Genomic DNA, 15,000 nt, shown 5'->3' on the forward strand with positions numbered 1-15,000 from the left:
GTGTGTGTGTGTGTGTGTGTGGTGTGTGTCACTGTGTGTGTGTGTGTGTGTGTGTGTGTGTGTGTGTGTGTGAGTGTGTGTGTGTGTGGTGTGTGTGTGTGTGTGTGTGTGTGTGTGTGTGTGTGTGAGTGTGTGTGTGTGTGTGTGAGTGTGTGTGTGTGTGGTGTGTGTGTGTGTGTGTGTGTGTGTGTGTGTGTGTGTGTGTGTGTGTGTGTGTGTCACTGTGTGTGGTGTGGTGTGGTGTGTGTGTGTGTGTGTGTGTGTGTGTGTGTGTGTGTGTGTGTGTGTGTGTGTGTGTGTGATGTGTGTGTGTGTGTGTGTGTGTGTGTGTGTGTGTGTGTGTGTGTGTTTGTCTGTGTGTGTGTGTGTGTGTGTGTGTGTGTGTGTGTGTGTGTCTGTGTGTCTGTGCGTGCGCACGCGTGTGTGTGAAGAACAAGTCAAAGTAAAGACATGAGGAAAGTGCAACCAAGTCTGAGCCATCGTGCACCCAAGTGACTACTCTTGATTTCATTCTGATTCACTTGAGTGACATAATTAATCAATTACACTGTCCTTTAGTGTACAGTTGAAGCATGGAAAGATGGTCAAAAACTATAAATTGAATTAAGTCTTTCCGTTAAAAATACTGATTGCCTATGCAGCATCGGGGGGGGGGGGGGGGGTGCACCCTGTGCAATGCCCTATTCCAATTTTGCACACATAGTATACCCTATTTCTTTGACTAAACGCAGCCTTCGAATAAACACTGCCCTCGAATACATGCCGCCCTCGTTTAAACGCCACCAGCTAAGAGTACAGACAATATATAAATGCTGCCCTTGAATAAACGCCGCCCTGCTAACCACCACAGCTAAGAGTAGACAGACAATATATAAACACTACCCTCGTTTAAACGCCCCAGCTGAGAGTAGACAATATATAAACGCCACCCCCGAATAAACGCCTCATTTCAATAAATTCCAATAGATCCAGCAAGATCTATTGCTCCAAGTTTGACGGAAAAATCCGTAGCACTGCTGCATACGTGAGGCAAGCGTTTCTAGATTCCCCGAATACTGTTTTCACCACATGACGTCTCAAAGTGTGATACGTACTGTACTGTACTGTGTACTGTAGGGAACCAGTATGGTAAGTCTTGTTCTCTTGAAAAAGTGTCAAACCTGCAGCGTTTACAGGTACACACTCATAGAGCACGGACAGAAAACCTTTTACTAATTATATAATAAACGCCGCTCTCAAATAAACGCCGCCCTCATTTAAACGCCACAGTTAGAACGCTGGCGTTTAATCAAAGAAATACTAAGTTATGATGTGTTCATGTCTAACTAGATGAAGATATGATGTGATGTAGTAACTATGGCCTTTAAAGATACATTCACAATGGAAGGGCATTGACTGCGAGTTCATTGTTTGTCTGTCTGTCTGTCCATTGTTTGTCCATTTCTCTGTCAACTGTCCGTCTGTTTCAAAACGTCTGTCTGCCTGTCCACTGTGTCCAGATGTCTGTGATCTTGTCGTGTTCAGTTTCTGTGTGACGCTTTCAAGGTTACACAAAACTGGACGGCAGAATGTCACACAGTTTGAAGCCATATTCACAATGGGAGGGCATTGACAGACAAACAGTGGACAGGCAGACAGAGAAACAGACAAACGTTAACAGAGAAATGGACAAACAGACAAACAATGGACAGACAAACAGACAAACAATGGACAGACAAACAGACAAACAATGGACAGACAAATAGACAAACAATGGACAGACAAACAGACAAACAATGGACAGACAAGGACAGACAAACAGACAAACAATAAACAGACAAACAAACTAACAAACAATGGACAGACAAACAGACAAACAATAAACAGACAAACAAAAAAACAGAAAAACAATAAACAGACACACACTAAACAGACAAACTAACTAACAGACAAACAATGGATAGACAAACAGACAAACAAACATAATAAACACACAAACTAACTAACAGACAAACAATGGATAGACAAACAGACAAACAATGGACAGACAGACAGACAAACAGTGGAAAGAAAAACAATAAACAGACAAACAATGGACAGACAGACAGACAAACAATGGACAGACACACAAACAATGGACAGACAGACAAACAATGGACAGACAGACAGACAAACAATGGACGAGCAGTCAATGCCCTCCCATTGCGAATGTAGCCTCAAACTGTGTGACATTCTACCGTCTAACTCGTGTAACCTTCACAGCGTCACACAGAAACTGACAAGATCACAGACATCTGGACACCAAGCTAATTCTCAAGTCAAAGTTTACTAAATGCCTACGCAGTCAGACCTCATTATTCCAACCACATTTGTCCCGCAAGTTCAGTCAGACTACACATCATACACACTCCACACAATCCGGGTTGTAGTGTGACCTCTAGAAATAGGGGGACAAATTTTACAATGCCATGAACCACGCCCACTTTATGACCACGCCCACTTTTATTGGCTTCTACTTGACTGATATGGTAGAATCGGTGGCGGGTCCAGACCATGTCAATTGGTTTCACGTGTACCTTGTCAGAAAGTGAGGGTGTCTGATTATCAGGTGGGTCTAACTGTATGACTCACAATATCAGCAGCAAGTCCATATAACTGTTTGCTATCATAATCTCTCTTTTAAATTATTAACTAATTAATAAAATTATTAATATTAATTGCTAATTAAATATTTAATTAAATAATTTTGTAATATTAATTAACTAATAAATGTTTAATTAATAATTATTAACAGTTTGTGCAACAAACCCTGCAGAAAATCTTAATGCTGATGTTGAACTATATCCTTGAGCTGCAGTAGGTGTCAACAAAACGTCTCAATTAGACGTAAAGCAGCAAGTTTTCATACTTGAATGTATCCTTACTATTATCGAAATACAAAGCGAAGAATACGATTTCATGTAGCTGATTGATAAGAATTGCCACAAAGAACTAAAAACAGAATGCAACATGACCAGACGAGAAATATTAGAGAAGAATACGAGCAAGCAAGTAAACAACATATAGATGATGAGTTAGACAAAGACAATATACATAGACAAACGCAGACAAACAGATAGACAGACGGATAGATAGACGGACAGACAGACAGACAAATAGACAGACAGACAGACAGACAGACAGATGAAGTAACAGATGCATGGCCTCTTCACAGCATGTTCTCTAATAGGTAGAGGTGACTTTCCTCTTAATTAACTGAGATTGCCAAACTGCTCTCATGCAGCATCAAGACCGATTGCTTTGCCTAAATCCAATGTAGACGTCCGCCCCATTGCTATCCGTGAATGCTTACGATGGGTTACAGCTAGAGTCATTCATCGTCAAAACAGAGAGGTCCTTGCTGATTACTTCTGCCCGATACAACATGGTGTGTCAACTCCAAGTGGTTCTGAGCTTCTTGCTCACCACATTGAATTGCTTTTGGAGCGTAAAAGTGACTGGGTTGTTATAAACAGACGTAAAAATGCATTTAATTCAATCAGCAGGAAACAGATGTTGCAACAGTGCCGTTCTACATTTCAGGATACCATATATCAAAGCATGTGTACCGTTTCAGATGTGCTTTGATTTCAGTTTGCTAGTCGCCTTGCAGAATGGTCAACCGGTTTTGCTACAATCTGAGGTTGGGGTTCACCAAGGTGACGTGACCTATTAGGTCCTGCTCTGTTTGCCATGGCTATCCACCCAACTTTGGTGGATCTTCAGAATTCTTTCTCCAACATTCAAATTCTGGCATACTTGGATGACGCTAAATAATGTTATGGAAGCCTTTAGTTCTTTACAATGCAATTTTGCAGCCATTGGCTTAGATATTGCTTGTCAGAATGTGAGATTTATTGTTCCTCTCCAGCTATCAACAATTCCTGATTGTCAACTTCCTGCTACATCTGAAGGCATAGTTATTTGGGAATGCATCTTGGAAACACTGAATTTGTATCCAATTTTTGCTCTTCGTATGCTAACACTGGGGAACTATTATGTGACCAATTGTCTGCTTAGAATGATGTCCAAAGCACTTCGTTATTGCTCACGTCTTGTCATGTCCCATGACTAAATTACTTAGCTCGTGTTGTTCCTCCAAATTTACTAACATCTGCAGCAGAAATTCATGATTTACAGATGTGTAAAGTTTTCTCTGGATTATACTATCTTACACCAACTCAGTGACTTGGCATGGCAACAAGCCACTTTACCAGCCTGACTAATTTTAGGTGGTTTTGGTCTAACATATCAAATTTATAGCAGCTTGTGCTAACTTACCCTATTGGGTTGAATAATCCACTACCCAAGCATTTTCCTCACTCGAAAGCAGATTTTTAGACTTGCTTCTGAAAGGACGTTCAGAATCTGCTACAGGTGCGACACTAATTAATGATTTGTTTGAATCTATGTCTTGTGATACGGTGAAGTCAACGAGAGATGCTGCCAGAATTCGTTCTTTACATGGTAAAGGTGCAGGTACTTGGGTCAACGCTGTTCCAACCTCGATGTGTTTCGCACTTGATTCTTGCGTTTATCGCTTGGCATCATATGTGAGGTTGGGCTTGCCAGTCTGTTCTTTGGAGTGGTTGAGTTCATGTCAGTGTGGAGCAGTTCTTGATGACAGTGGGTATCACCTTTTAACATGCAAGGTCAGTGGTGGCCCAGTTTGGAGTCATGAATCTATTGCAAATGTTTGGGCTGGTTGTCTCAGTGAACTCCATGTACCGTACAAGAGAGAGCCAAGACATCGCTACTCAAACTCAGATGACAGACCAGACATTGCAACACTTGATACATCTTCTGGTATGAGCACTGACCTACACATCTCTCTTGCCTATCCCTGGAGCTTGGAGGTATTTCCTTCATCTTCAAAAATAGATGGTCTAGCTTCGAAGAAAAGAGAGGAAAAGAAAAAAATCAAATATCAAGACAAAAGGCTACCAACTGGCAACCAAAATTAATAATCTTCAAGCCCCTAGTCATCGAATACTTCGGTAGACGGGGTAATGAAGAAGAGCAATACTTCTGTTCTCTTGGGTCTCAATCCTTTGACAGAAATGGTCGTTGCAACTCAGCACAGTTTACAGATTACTGGCGGAAAAGATTCAGCGTTCAGCTACAGCGATGCAATGCTAGAGTAATCCAACGCAAGATGTCAAACTGCATTCATCGCCAATAGTTAATGTGCTGTAGTAACTGGAACCATCTTTGGGTTCTTTTGTAGCTTTCGAAAATGTAGTTTTAGTTCTAGGTGTTTCTGTATAGTTGGACTCATAGCTAACTATTGTATGTTGTTAGATTCATGTTTCAAATATATGTATTGGACAGACAGACAGACAGACAAATAAACAGACAGACAGACAGACAGACAGACAGACAGACAAAGAAACAGACAGACAGACAGACAGACAGACAGACAAAGAAACAGACAGACAGACAGACAGACAGACAAAGAAACAGACAGACAGACAGACAGACAAAGAAACAGACAGACAGACAGACAGACAGACAAAGAAACAGACAGACAGACAGACAGACAGACAAATAAACAGACAGGTAGACAGACAACAAATGCAAACTGAAAGACATCCAAACATATCATTAATTTCAACACACAAAAAGCGCTGTAGATGCTTTATCTCGCTCAACAGTCGCCCACAATCCTGCTGACAACATGAGCACATTCGATATGTCGTAAGCATATGTCATCCATGGAGCAGTAGACCCACTAGAGTAAAAAATAACATTACAACAAGACTCCAACATGACGGATTAACAACGCACACAACCACTTACAAAATGAAGATAGCGAAATGCCAGAGAAGAGACACCTACAAGTGTAGCAACAATGTAGCAATTGCCGCAACATCAACGAATCAGCAGACAGCGCGCCACGCATGCATTAGACTATGACGTCAAAAATGGCTTCTTGCCTGCAGTGGCAGCGTCGGCACGGACAGCCTGAACGTCGTAGTCGGCATTGTGCACAATCGATTGACTTTAGCACATGCAGTGACAAGTTGACGAAAGTGAAGTGTGTGAATTGAAACGAGTAACGCGCGTTAGTCAAAACAATTATTAATTAGTTAGTTAATAAAATTAGTTAGTTTTAGTTTTATTACTTTATTAAATATTAACAAAATATTTTTAAATCGTAACAATTTAAAAAAAATTTTTTTAAAAGTTAAATAATAGCAAATTTATAATGTGTAACGCGCGTTACCCAAAATCAATTACTTAATTAAATATAACCGATGTCAGTTTTACTACCTAAACACGCTGAGTTACCAAAACTACAAATTAAACATTAACATAATAAATATTTTTAAATTTTTTAAGTTCTATAGTATCAAATTTAAAATGAGTAACGCGCGCTACCCAAATCAATTAATTAATTAATACAATTGATGTTAGTTTTACCACTTAAACATGTCTTGAGTTACCAAAATTACAAATTAAATATTAAAATACCAAATATTTTGAATTTTTAAAGTTCTGTAATATTAAATTTAAAATAAATAACGCGCGTTATCCAACTCAATTACGCTACTTAATTAATTAAACACGTTTTGAGTTATCAAAATTACAAATTAAATATCAACATAATATTTTAAATTTTAAACATTATAGAAAGTTATATAGCATCAAATTCAAAATGAGTAACACGCGTTACCCAAAATCAAGAATTCAATTACTGTAAAACTTTAAAATGAGTAACGCGCGTTACTCAAAATCAATTGCTTAATTAATTATATAATCGATGTTAGTTTTACCACTTAAACACGCCTTGAGTTACCAAAATTACAAATTAAATATTAACATAATAAATATTTTTAAATTTTTAAGTTGTATAGTATCAAATTTAAAATAAATAACGCGCGTTACCCAACTCAATTACGCTAATAAATTAAACACGTTTGAGTTACCAAAATTACAAATTAAATATCAAAACAATATTTTTAAAATTTAGAAGTTATAAATGTTATATAGCATCAAACTTAAAATACGTAACGCGCGCTACTCAAAATCAAGAATTCAATTACCGTAAAACTTTAAAATGAGTAACGCGCGTTACTCAAAATCAATTACTTAATTAATTAATTATATAATCAATGTTAGTTTTACCACTTAAACACGCCTTGAGTTACCAAATTTACAAATTAAATATGAACATAATATATTTGAATTCTGAAAGCTTTTAAAGTAAGTCACGTGACAAGAAGGCGTAACCATATCTCTCAGGGGCGTTGCTGTTTTCATAATGGCTGAACAAAGACGCAGAAAAGAGTGGACACACGGTCTCTGCGGCTGTTTCGACAACTGCAGCATCTGCTGCTCGTCCGTCTTTCTCCCGTGTTGCGCGTTGGGTAGAAACGCCGGCAAAGTTGGTGACCACTACCTCCTCTGCTGCATTGGCTCGACCATTCCTCTCCTCAACATCTGGTTTGGCTCGATTATTCGAGGGAAGGTGCGCCAGGCTGCTAACGTAGACGGCGACGCTCTTACGGACGCGTTCACGTGGCTCATGTGCCCATGCTGTGCGCTCATACAAGAAGCTCAAGAACTACATGAACTGGAGATGACTTCGACTATTGCTCGAGTGTAGTGTGTGTGTGTGTGTGTGTGTGTGTGTGTGTGTGTGTGTGTGTGTGTGTGTGTGTGTGTGTGTGTGTGTGTGTGTAGAGACAGAGGGCTGTGTGGTATGCTTGTTACACAGGAAATATTGTATTGATATTTTTATGGAGTTAATTAGAATTGCGTGTACGTACTCTAATCGTCCTTCAACAAATCATCTTCTGCATCAAACATGTCGCCATCGTCGTCGAGATTCACTCCCTACAATGCAGCAGGCTAGCGTTGTCATGACGTTCTGAATGATGTTTTACTGCATTATATGTGTGCATTATGTGTATATGTGTCTGTCCATCTATCTGTCTACCTGTCTGTCTGTCTACCTGTCTGTCCATCTGCTTGTCTGTCTACCTGTCTGTCCATCTGCTTGCCTGCCTGTCTGTCTGTCTACCTGTCTGTCCATCTGCTTGCCTGCCTGTCTGTCTGTCTACCTGTCTGTCCATCTGCTTGCCTGCCTGTCTGTCTGTCTACCTGTCTGTCTGCCTGCTTGCCTGTCTATCTGTCTGTCCACCTGTCTGCCTATCTGTCTACCTGTATGTCTATCCGTCTACCTGTCCGTCCGTCTATCTGTCTGTCCGTCTATCTGTCTACATGTCTACCTGTCTGCTTGCCTGCCTGTCTATCTGTCTACCTGTCTGTGTATTTAAAAAATGCTAGGATATGTACAAGTAGAATCTATATGAGAATAAATTATCTGTCTGTCTGCCTACCTGTCTGCCTATCTGTCTACCTGTATGTCTATCGTGTACCTGTATGTCTATCGTGTACCTGTCTGTCTGTCTGTCTCCTAACACAAATGCATACACATCACTTTCACAACACATTTCAACACAGTATCCATCTCTTACAGCAATATCAATGTTTTCATCAAATTCTTCATCTAAATTGAAATCCATATCCTAAACAATAAACACCACGTCACTCAAAGAGTATCACAACACACAACAACCTACTCACACACACACACACAAAAGCCTACTAACTTCATATAATAACACTAAAAGTGAAAACTGAGACAACTACTTTGCACACAAAATTTCCTCTGATGTGTGTGTGTGTGTGTGTGTGTGTGTGTGTGTGTGTGTGTGTGTGTGTGTGTGTGTGTGTGTGTGTGTGTGTGTGTGTGTGTGTGTGACCTGCTCAGGCTTCAGGAGATTGCTTAGCATGGCCTATAGCTCCTGCATAGTGCACAAGTGTGTCTTTTACATAATTTGTATGTGTTTAAGTGTCTTACATCATCATCATCATCTGTCTTCTTTGCCACTGCCGATGTGGGTTGCTCGACTAAGCTTGATGCAATTACTGGAGTGTCTAAGGTGTCATCAACTTCATCATCTGGAATTTCTGCAGTTGTTCCTTCATCTAAAGCCGACTAAACACAAAACTGCAAGTGAGATGTCAGTGGCCAAACACACACACACGCACGCACACACACACACACACACACACACACACACACACACACACACACACACACACACGTAAATGCATACACCTACACATACCATCCAAACCTGCAGACAGACAGACAGACAAACAGACAGACAACTAAGAGCAAAATACAGACAAAACGTAACACAACAAACAATGCAAAACGTAACACAACAAACAATGCAAAACGTACCAAACACTCAGTACAACATGACATGCCAATGACCTACCAAGTCCAGCTCTCCACTCTCCAGTGCTTCTCTCAGTTCAGCCAACACGTCTCGACCAAAATTGTCTTGCACATCGGGATACTGTTTCGCAGGCAGCAATCCTGCTCGTTCTCTCTGCAGCATCTTCTCTGCTAGAACGGCTTCCTTCAAGTCTGGAAACAAATTCTCGTACTCCATCGGATCGGCAAGCGATTCAGCAGCCTTTTTGTTGGTTTTTGACAAATCTTCACGCCACAACTGCACAACTCTAGACAAATAATATTCATGTTGATGAGATGAGTTACAGTGATAACCAAGCAAGTGTATGAAGTTATGATTGCCATGTCACTGTGTTACATGTCGATTAGTAAACAATGTGATAATGCAAAGCATCGGATCAATAATCAATAATACTTGGTAACAATTCTATAGTAAAGTTTTCATATACATAGCTGTCTGTCTGTCTGGTTGCCTGTCTGTCTGTCTGTCTGGTTGTCTGTCTGTCTGTCTGTCTCTCTGTCCTGTTTTGTCTGTCTGTCAATTTCATTTATTGAAACACAAACTCTACGTTACATTTCTAACAATAAATGCAAACAAGCTAATGAGTTCTGTCTGTCTGTCTGGTTGTCTGTCTGTCTGTTTTATTCAATCAATCTTCTAGGTAATACAACAGCTAAGCAACACAAATAACTCATGTGTCCCAACTACTACGATACCGACCTCTAACGTTAAACTATAGAACAATTAATAAACCTAAATGAACTATGAACTACCACTAAGATTATAAACTACTCTTCTAGTGAACAAACTGTTGAATGTCTCTGTTGCCAATCCAACTTGACTCTTCATCCCACACTCACACGTAGATATCCAGCTTCCAAATTGGCATTGAGCAGCCCAGCCTCATCAAAGCTGCTAAGTGGCATCCGCTATGGTTGAGCGCAAGCTTCTCAGATAATGCGATTGTCCGGAGCCAAGAGCCACTGCCTTTCCCTTCCATGATGACAATGTGATATGAAAGAGTAGAGGAAGATATCACAACCTGCAGAGCCACCATAGAAGATGCATAGGGCTGACGTCAATGTGAGGTAAAGTTGCGTACAGTCCATGATGATGATGCTCAAACGAAGGAAATGTTGACACAAAGACAAGAAGAGGGAAGCACCAAACTATGACTTGTAGACAGCAGACTGTGAACAGACGATCAAAAACAAAAGGGGCCCCAATGGCCAACAGAGTCTTATATAAAAGGTGTTAGTGGCGGAAGGCGCAAACGATGACTTGAATGACGACTCGAAACTCTTCATCTGGGGTCTGTCTGGTTGTCTGTCTGTCTGTCTGTCTGTCTCTCTGGTTGTCTGCCTGTCTGTTTGTCTCTCACTACATACCATAAGCACTACTGCCTGTCTGTCTACCAATTGACACAATCATCATTACGTTTCATCATACACAAACATCTCACCTTGACACTTGACTCGGCAAGTACGTTCTTGCAAGGAAAGCGGCTTCCGGTAGCCTCCCCGAATCAACCAACAGATCCAAACATTTCTCCACACTAAACACACAACAACGCTCACCCTAAACTAACACTCAACACAAACACAAACAAATCACACGCCGCCGTCTCACCTTCCTAACAAATAATGAGCCATAAAGGCCACGTTATGTTTCCCATCTGCCTGAGCATCTTCTGCTAGTTTCTTGATCATTTCGGCATCTCCAGAACACGAAGCCAACAGCAACAGCCCACCAAAGTCGTGCGCTTCCAGCATACATTTCTGTGCAAGTGCAAACTCGTATTTATTGACGGCAAGATCAGCAAGCTGTCTCCACTTCTGTGGTGACTAAATAGAAAAGAGAAGTAATATGGAGACTGTGATGGAACAATAATAAGTGATGTCGTTAACCTCGATCTCTTTGGCTAAAGCAAATGCAGTCTTCAAGTCTTTCAATTGAACAGCAAGTTCAAACCTAAACAGATATCACCTGACAACATGCATAATGTTGACAGACAGACAGGCAGACAGACAGACAAACAGACCACCAGACAGAGAGACAACCAAACAGACAGACAGAGAGTCAGACAACAGACACATAGACAACCGGACAGACAGACAGACAGACAGACAAAAGGACACACAGACAAACAGACAATCAGACAGGTACACAAACAAACAAACAAAAACACACAAGTCAAACTGTAGATCAATACATTTACAGCAATTAACAACATCTATTTACTTGTGTTCAGGGTCCATAGATACAGTAAGTGCTTGTTCTTTAAATCCCTGCAACATGAAACGTGATGGTGATGGTTTTCTACAGTGTTGTTTGTAATCATGTTCGCATACTTGTTTCTCCAAAAAGTGAGCCACTCGTGTTCTCTGTTCCTTAGGAACACTGGGAAGAACCTGCACGTGTATATGAAGGTAATAGATTAAATCAAAAACAAACAACTGACAGGCACAAATACAAACAGACAAGCAAACAAACAGACAGACAGACAGACACACACACAAAACAGACAGACAGACAGACAAAACAGACAGACAGACAAAACAGACAGACAGACAGACAAACAAACAACCAAACAGACAAACACAAACAAACAGACAAACAAAGAGACAAACAGACAGACAAACACATAAACAAACATACAAACAAACAGGCAAACAAAGAGACAAACAAAGAGACAAACAAAGAGACACACAAACAAACAAAGAGACACACAAACAAACAAATAGACAAACACACCAACACAAATGTACACCATAACAGTAACATCACTTGTCAATCCACCAAACGTTTACCTTATCTGCCAGTTCAAAATCCTGTCTCATCACAGCTGTCTGATATTCCAATACCGACAACTGAAGAGAGAAACTAATAACGTTAAAATCCTTGTCTCCCAAATACAGACGATTGTCTTTCGGAATATAACCGAGAATATACATGGGTCTGTATACACCAACAAAATAATAATTAATTAATTATAAATACAGACATGGACATAGTTATGAAGCCACCCCCATATCAGCTGAGGCATGGAAATCAACAGAATATTGCAGACTTATGAATATACCTGCTGACCCGCTGATTCTACATTAAATCATGCTATTTGGGTATTATGTTGTGTTTTGATTCTTTTACAACCCGCAGCAACAAACGATTAGAGAATGACCAGACAGACTAACCACCGCCACCATACATTACCATGTCCAAACCGTTCATGTTGTGACGTTACAAGAGCAGACTCACAATATGCAAGTACACTGAAACATATAGTCTCCTCTGACATAAACAAAGTCATTTTATTGTTTAGAAACTTTTTGAAAAACAATTTCATTATTAACTTTCAAATTGATTAAACCGACAGCAAGAAGCAGTCACGTAGGTCACACATGATCACCTCCAATCTCAGTCATGTGGATGGCACAATCAGAGCCATTACCTCACCATTATGACTTGTTTTAATTTACTAAAGTGCAGCGGTTACTGTAGATGCATGTACTTGCAGTGTCTGAGAAAGTCCAATATTTTTTTAATCCAAGTGATATGCTCAGGATGGCTCCATAATTATGCCCATGTCTGTAATAAATAATACAAAGTTACCTGTCAAGGTGAGAAACTGTGACAATCTCTCCACCAACAAAGTAGTTGAGACGATTCACTATATCAAGAGCAAAGCGTATTACAAAATTGAGCTGGAAATTTTCGATCAGTAGCCACTTGGCTAAAGGAGTTTGTTCGTTTGTAACCAAGCACTTTATTTCAGAGCCAAGAAAGATCGCACAAACATCAAACTGCTAACAACTAATCTAAGACAACAGTTACTATTGATTCAAGTTTAGCCTGGTCTAACAGGCAGGCAGCATTATCAATTGTCACAACAAATGTAGTAATAATCTGACACATATTGTGCTCAAAGAAACGCGACTTTGCTAAGACTGAGTTCATAAACTAGACTTCAAGCGTTCAGTGCCATCCTTCTGGGCTAGTTATACCAAAATGTAAAAGCTCTGTCAAAATCAAAGTCTTGAAGTTTCGGCACTTCTCTAGACGCTCAGCATCATTGAGGTCGTCATTGTTGTCCTCTTTCTCATGCTTTCTACCACCAGTCTGCTTCCGTTTTACTTTCGCACAAAACCTCATTTCTAGTTCAACGCTTACTGAAGCCGTACTGTAGGCAAAGGGAGTGCACCCTACCGTGCGTAGAACATAGATAGAGCATGTGCAATAGATTGGCCTTTTAATGGAGCTCCAATGTGTTGCACTAATTGCCATTCCTAGCGCACTGTAACAACTGCTTGCAAGATCCAGAGAAAGACATACACAGTACACTGTAACAGCTAGCCAAATTGGCGAGAATGCATTACCATTTTATCGCCAGCGACATCTATTTGTAGCATCTGTATCGGAGGTATGAATCTCACAATGCACTAAGTTAGACTATTGTATTGGAGGGATGCATCTCACAATACACTATTGGAAGGATGCATCTTTCAATACACTAACCTTGCTCACTATTGTATTGGTAACCATGCATATCCCAATACATCAGAATACTATACTTAAAAGATGTGATCGTGCTTGTAATCAGCCAACTGCCTTTCAAATCATAATTACGGTATTAACATTACCTTGTCAAACATTATTCCTACAATAAAATTCAAGTACCTTTGTTTGTGTAAAGGAAACAGTCTCCTATCCATAAGCCTGTCTTTACACCCTCTTGTATTTCGTGAATCACATCGAATGCGTCTTCAACTCCATCTTCAGTCAGTTGTTCACGGTTGGACTCGAAACACTGAGTGACCGCTTCTTGGTTATACTTAAGAATGAAAAACGAGTCGTCCCCGCTGATACAGAGAAGCTCACCACCATCATTCCACCACAACTATAACACAGAGTAAACATTTCTCAGATTGCTTGAATATATGCATCGTTCCAATGCAATGACCCAATGTATTGAGAAATGCATCTCTCAAATATAATAGTCTTGAATACAATACAATACAATACAATACCATACAATACCATACAATACAATACAATACAATACAATACCATACCATACCATACAATACAATACCATACCATACAATACAACACAACACAACACGATAGCATTGAGAGATGCATGCCAGCCTCTAATATAAACCCAAAGTATACTCTCATATGAAATGTGCCATTACATTCTTTGGTGCTATTTCAATTCTTCTAACAAGATCTAGACTCTCCCAGTCATAGAACGAGAGACTGTTGCTAGCCCTTGCACCCAACAAAGCTCCACCATAAATATCTACAACAGCAAAAAATGTTACACACAACTGAGCAGCAGCAGCAAACTATACTGCTATGATACAATCGGTGTGCTTCTATAGCATCCCAGTTTACCTTGAAACTGACGACAACAGTGACAAGGAGATAAAGGGTGCACAAGCAAATGTTGCATAAAGTAAACCAGAAAAACAAACAAACAAATGGACAGACAGACAGGCAAACAGACAGACAGACAGACAAACAGACAGACTAGTGATTTATAATATGATCATGACAGACAGACAGACAGACAGACAGACAGACAAGCAGACAGAGAAACAGACAAAAAGACAGACAGACAGACAGACAGACAGACAGACAGACAGAAAGACAAGCAGACAGAAAGACAGACAGACAGACAGACAGACAGATAATTTATTCTCAT

General features: G+C 40.0%; 2 protein-coding genes across 2 annotated transcripts in view; both read right to left on the bottom strand.

Moving 5' to 3' along the window:
* Positions 1 to 5,867, bottom strand: part of LOC134182544 (type-1 angiotensin II receptor-associated protein-like) — a 10,113-nt gene extending 4,246 nt beyond the window's left edge. Inside the window, exons 1-4 of the mRNA XM_062649968.1 lie at positions 5,818 to 5,867; positions 5,638 to 5,749; positions 2,904 to 2,970; positions 2,788 to 2,830 (exon numbers count right to left, since the gene is read on the bottom strand). Coding sequence (XP_062505952.1) covers positions 2,788 to 2,830; positions 2,904 to 2,970; positions 5,638 to 5,730 — 203 coding nt within the window. The 5' untranslated portion in view covers positions 5,731 to 5,749; positions 5,818 to 5,867. The remainder of the gene's footprint in view (positions 1 to 2,787; positions 2,831 to 2,903; positions 2,971 to 5,637; positions 5,750 to 5,817) is intronic.
* A 1,754-nt stretch (positions 5,868 to 7,621) lies between these two features.
* The window catches only part of LOC134181946 (coatomer subunit beta'-like), an 11,993-nt gene continuing 4,614 nt past the window's right edge, over positions 7,622 to 15,000 (bottom strand). Inside the window, exons 13-25 of the mRNA XM_062649243.1 lie at positions 14,489 to 14,595; positions 13,971 to 14,190; positions 12,906 to 12,963; positions 12,104 to 12,251; positions 11,645 to 11,704; positions 11,535 to 11,581; positions 11,201 to 11,264; positions 10,923 to 11,137; positions 10,756 to 10,848; positions 9,315 to 9,561; positions 8,888 to 9,025; positions 8,502 to 8,552; positions 7,622 to 7,857 (exon numbers count right to left, since the gene is read on the bottom strand). Coding sequence (XP_062505227.1) covers positions 7,792 to 7,857; positions 8,502 to 8,552; positions 8,888 to 9,025; positions 9,315 to 9,561; positions 10,756 to 10,848; positions 10,923 to 11,137; positions 11,201 to 11,264; positions 11,535 to 11,581; positions 11,645 to 11,704; positions 12,104 to 12,251; positions 12,906 to 12,963; positions 13,971 to 14,190; positions 14,489 to 14,595 — 1,514 coding nt within the window. The 3' untranslated portion in view covers positions 7,622 to 7,791. The remainder of the gene's footprint in view (positions 7,858 to 8,501; positions 8,553 to 8,887; positions 9,026 to 9,314; positions 9,562 to 10,755; positions 10,849 to 10,922; positions 11,138 to 11,200; positions 11,265 to 11,534; positions 11,582 to 11,644; positions 11,705 to 12,103; positions 12,252 to 12,905; positions 12,964 to 13,970; positions 14,191 to 14,488; positions 14,596 to 15,000) is intronic.

The sequence above is a fragment of the Corticium candelabrum genome, chromosome 7, assembly GCF_963422355.1.
Source record: "Corticium candelabrum chromosome 7, ooCorCand1.1, whole genome shotgun sequence".
Lineage (NCBI taxonomy): Eukaryota > Metazoa > Porifera > Homoscleromorpha > Homosclerophorida > Plakinidae > Corticium > Corticium candelabrum.